This window comes from Corapipo altera, unplaced genomic scaffold, assembly GCF_003945725.1.
Source record: "Corapipo altera isolate COAL_440 unplaced genomic scaffold, ASM394572v1 60139, whole genome shotgun sequence".
Taxonomy (NCBI): Eukaryota; Metazoa; Chordata; class Aves; order Passeriformes; family Pipridae; genus Corapipo; species Corapipo altera.
Genome location: NW_020887790.1, coordinates 1 through 2,430, shown reverse-complemented (window position 1 = coordinate 2,430; position 2,430 = coordinate 1). Strand labels below are relative to the sequence as shown.

The 2,430-nt window shown below is 64.1% G+C and overlaps 1 protein-coding gene across 5 annotated transcripts in view; it reads right to left on the bottom strand.

The window, feature by feature from the left end:
• Window positions 1-2,407, bottom strand: part of LOC113941752 (collagen alpha-1(III) chain-like) — a 3,116-nt gene extending 709 nt beyond the window's left edge. For 3 of the 5 annotated variants that reach the window (XM_027632889.1, XM_027632892.1, XM_027632890.1), the window contains exons 1-3: window positions 2,309-2,407; window positions 812-1,399; window positions 110-691 (exon numbers count right to left, since the gene is read on the bottom strand). In XM_027632889.1, the coding sequence (XP_027488690.1) occupies window positions 110-691; window positions 812-885 (656 nt within the window). In that variant the 5' untranslated portion in view covers window positions 886-1,399; window positions 2,309-2,407. The remainder of the gene's footprint in view (window positions 1-109; window positions 692-811; window positions 1,400-2,308) is intronic. The other 2 variants (XM_027632891.1, XM_027632893.1) reach the window with 1 other exon arrangement.
• Window positions 2,408-2,430: the final 23 nt, after the last annotated feature.

Below are 2,430 nucleotides of genomic sequence, written 5' to 3'. Positions count from 1 at the left end.
CCCCTGATCCCATATGGAGGGTCCTGGTCCCCCTGATCCCATATGGACACTTCTGGTCCCCTATAGAGCTTGTGGTCCCACAGGGAGGGTCCTGGCCCCACAGGGACACCCCCAATCCCATATGGGGGGTCCTGGTCCCCCCCAGTCCCATATGGAGGGTCCTGGTCCCCTATAGAGCTTGTGGTCCCATAGGGAGGGTCCCGGCCCCACAGGAACACCCCGGATCCCACATGGAGGGTCCAGGTCCCCCCAATCCCATCTGGACCCCCCCAGGTCCCTGTGGGAGCTCCTCGGTCCCATCTGGAGACCCCCCAGTCCCAAAAAGTCCCCGGGATGGATCCAACGGACGCCCTCGGTCCCATCCGGCTGCTCCCGATCCCACGGGGACAATCCCGGGATTCTTGGGGTCTCAGTGTCCTCAGGGGGGTCTCCTTGTCCCCAAGGGGGTCTCAGTGTCCCCAGGGGGGTCTCAGTGTCCTCAAGGGGGTCTCCTTGTCCCCAAGGGAGTCTCGGTATCCCCAAGGGGGGGTCCCAGAGCCCCCCAAATCCTCCGGAGCCCCCCCCAGATCCTCCATCCCAGTCACAGCTCCAGGAGAAGCTCCGGCTGTTCCCGATCCCATGGGGATGATCCTGGCATTGTTGTGGATCCCGGGGGGGTGTCCTTGTCCCCAAGGGGGTCTCGGTGTCCCCAAGGGGGGGTCCCAGAGCCCCCCAAATCCTCCGGAGTCCCCCCCAGATCCTCTGTCCCAGTCACGGCTCCTTGGAGAAGCTCCGGCTGTTCCCGATCCCACAGGAGATGTTGTTGTCCCAGGGGGGGTCTCGGTGTCCCCAGGGGGGTCTCGGTGCCCCCAGAGGGGTCCTGGAGCCTCCCTGGTCACCCCCCATCCCTCTCGGGGGTCGTTGGTGGTCCTGGCCCTGGAGAAGCTCCGGAGAAGTTCTGGAGAAGCTCCGGCTGTTCCCAATCCCACAGGGACGATCCCACAGGAGACATCGCTGTCCCGGGGGGGCTCTCCTTGCCTGGGGGGGTCTCTTTGCCCCGGGGGATGATCCTGGAGACCCCCCAAACCCCCCTGTGCCCCTCAGGGCTCCTCAGCAGCCCCAGTGCTGGAGAAGATCCTGGAGAAGTTCTGGAGAAGCTCCGGCTGTTCCCGATCCCACGGGGACGATCCCACAGGAGACGTCGCTGTCCCGGGGGGTCTCTTTGCCCCGGGGGATGATCCCGGAGCCCCCCCAGACCCCCCCGTGCCCCTCAGGGCTCCTCGGCAGCCCCGGCCCCGGAGAAGATCCTGGCGAAGCGCCGGAGCTGCCGCGCGGCCGAGGTGGATTCCTGCTGCAGCCGCCGGTTGTTCTGGCGCAGGTTGGCGACCTCGGCCTGGAGAACCACCTTGTCCTGCTTCTCCTGGGGGCAAAAGGGACACCCTGGCACGGGACACCCCCACCTGGGGGCCTTTTGGGGTCCTGGGACCCCTTTTTGGGGGTCCTCTTCTCTCATTTCCCCCTTTTTTTGGGGTCCCCATTCAGTTTTTGGGGTCCTGTACCCCCCTTTTTGGGGTCTGGAGAACCACCTTGTTCTGCTTCTCCTGGGGGGAAAAGGGACACCCTGGTACGGGACACCCCCACCTGGGGGCCTGGGACCCTTTTTTGGGGTCCTGTGACATCAATTCCCCCTTTTTGGGGCCTAGAGAACCACCCTGTCCTGCTTCTCCTGGGGGAAAAGGGACACCCTGGCACGGGACACCCCCACCCCACCTGGGGGCCTTTTGGGGTCCTGGGACCCCTTTTTGGGGTCCTGAGCCCTCATTTCCCCCTTTTTTGAGGTCCTGCACCCCCTTTTTTGGGGTCCTGTGCCCTCAATCCTCCTTCTTTTTGGGGTCCTGCACCCCATTTCTGGGGTCCCCACTCACTTCTTGGGGTCCTTTGCCCTCAATTCTCCCTCTTTGGGGTCCTGCCCCCCCCCTTTTAGGGCCCCCCCCCCCCCTTCTGGGGTCCTGCACCCCCTTTTTGGGATCCCCACTCACTTTTTGGGGTCCTGCACCCCCTTTTTAGGATCCCCACTCCCTTTTTGGGGTCCTGCACCCCCTTTTTTGGGTCCTGTACCCCTTTTTGGGGTCCTGTACCCCCTTTTTAGGATCCCCACTCACTTTTTGGGGTCCTGTGCCCTCAATCCTCCCTCGTTTTGGGGTCCTGCACCCCCTTTTTAGGGTCCTGCACCCCTTTTTCGGGGTCCTTTTTCCCCCAGTCCCCCCCTCTTTGGGATCCCGGCCCCCCCCCCAGTTTTTGGGGTGCCCCTTTCCCCCCCTTCCCTCACCTTTTCCAGGTCACTGTGGAGCTGTTTCAGCATCGCTTCCAACTGGGAAACCTTCCCTGGCAGGTCCAGGGGGGCCGGGGGGTGACTGGGGGGGCACAGAGAGGGAATTGGGGACCCCCCCC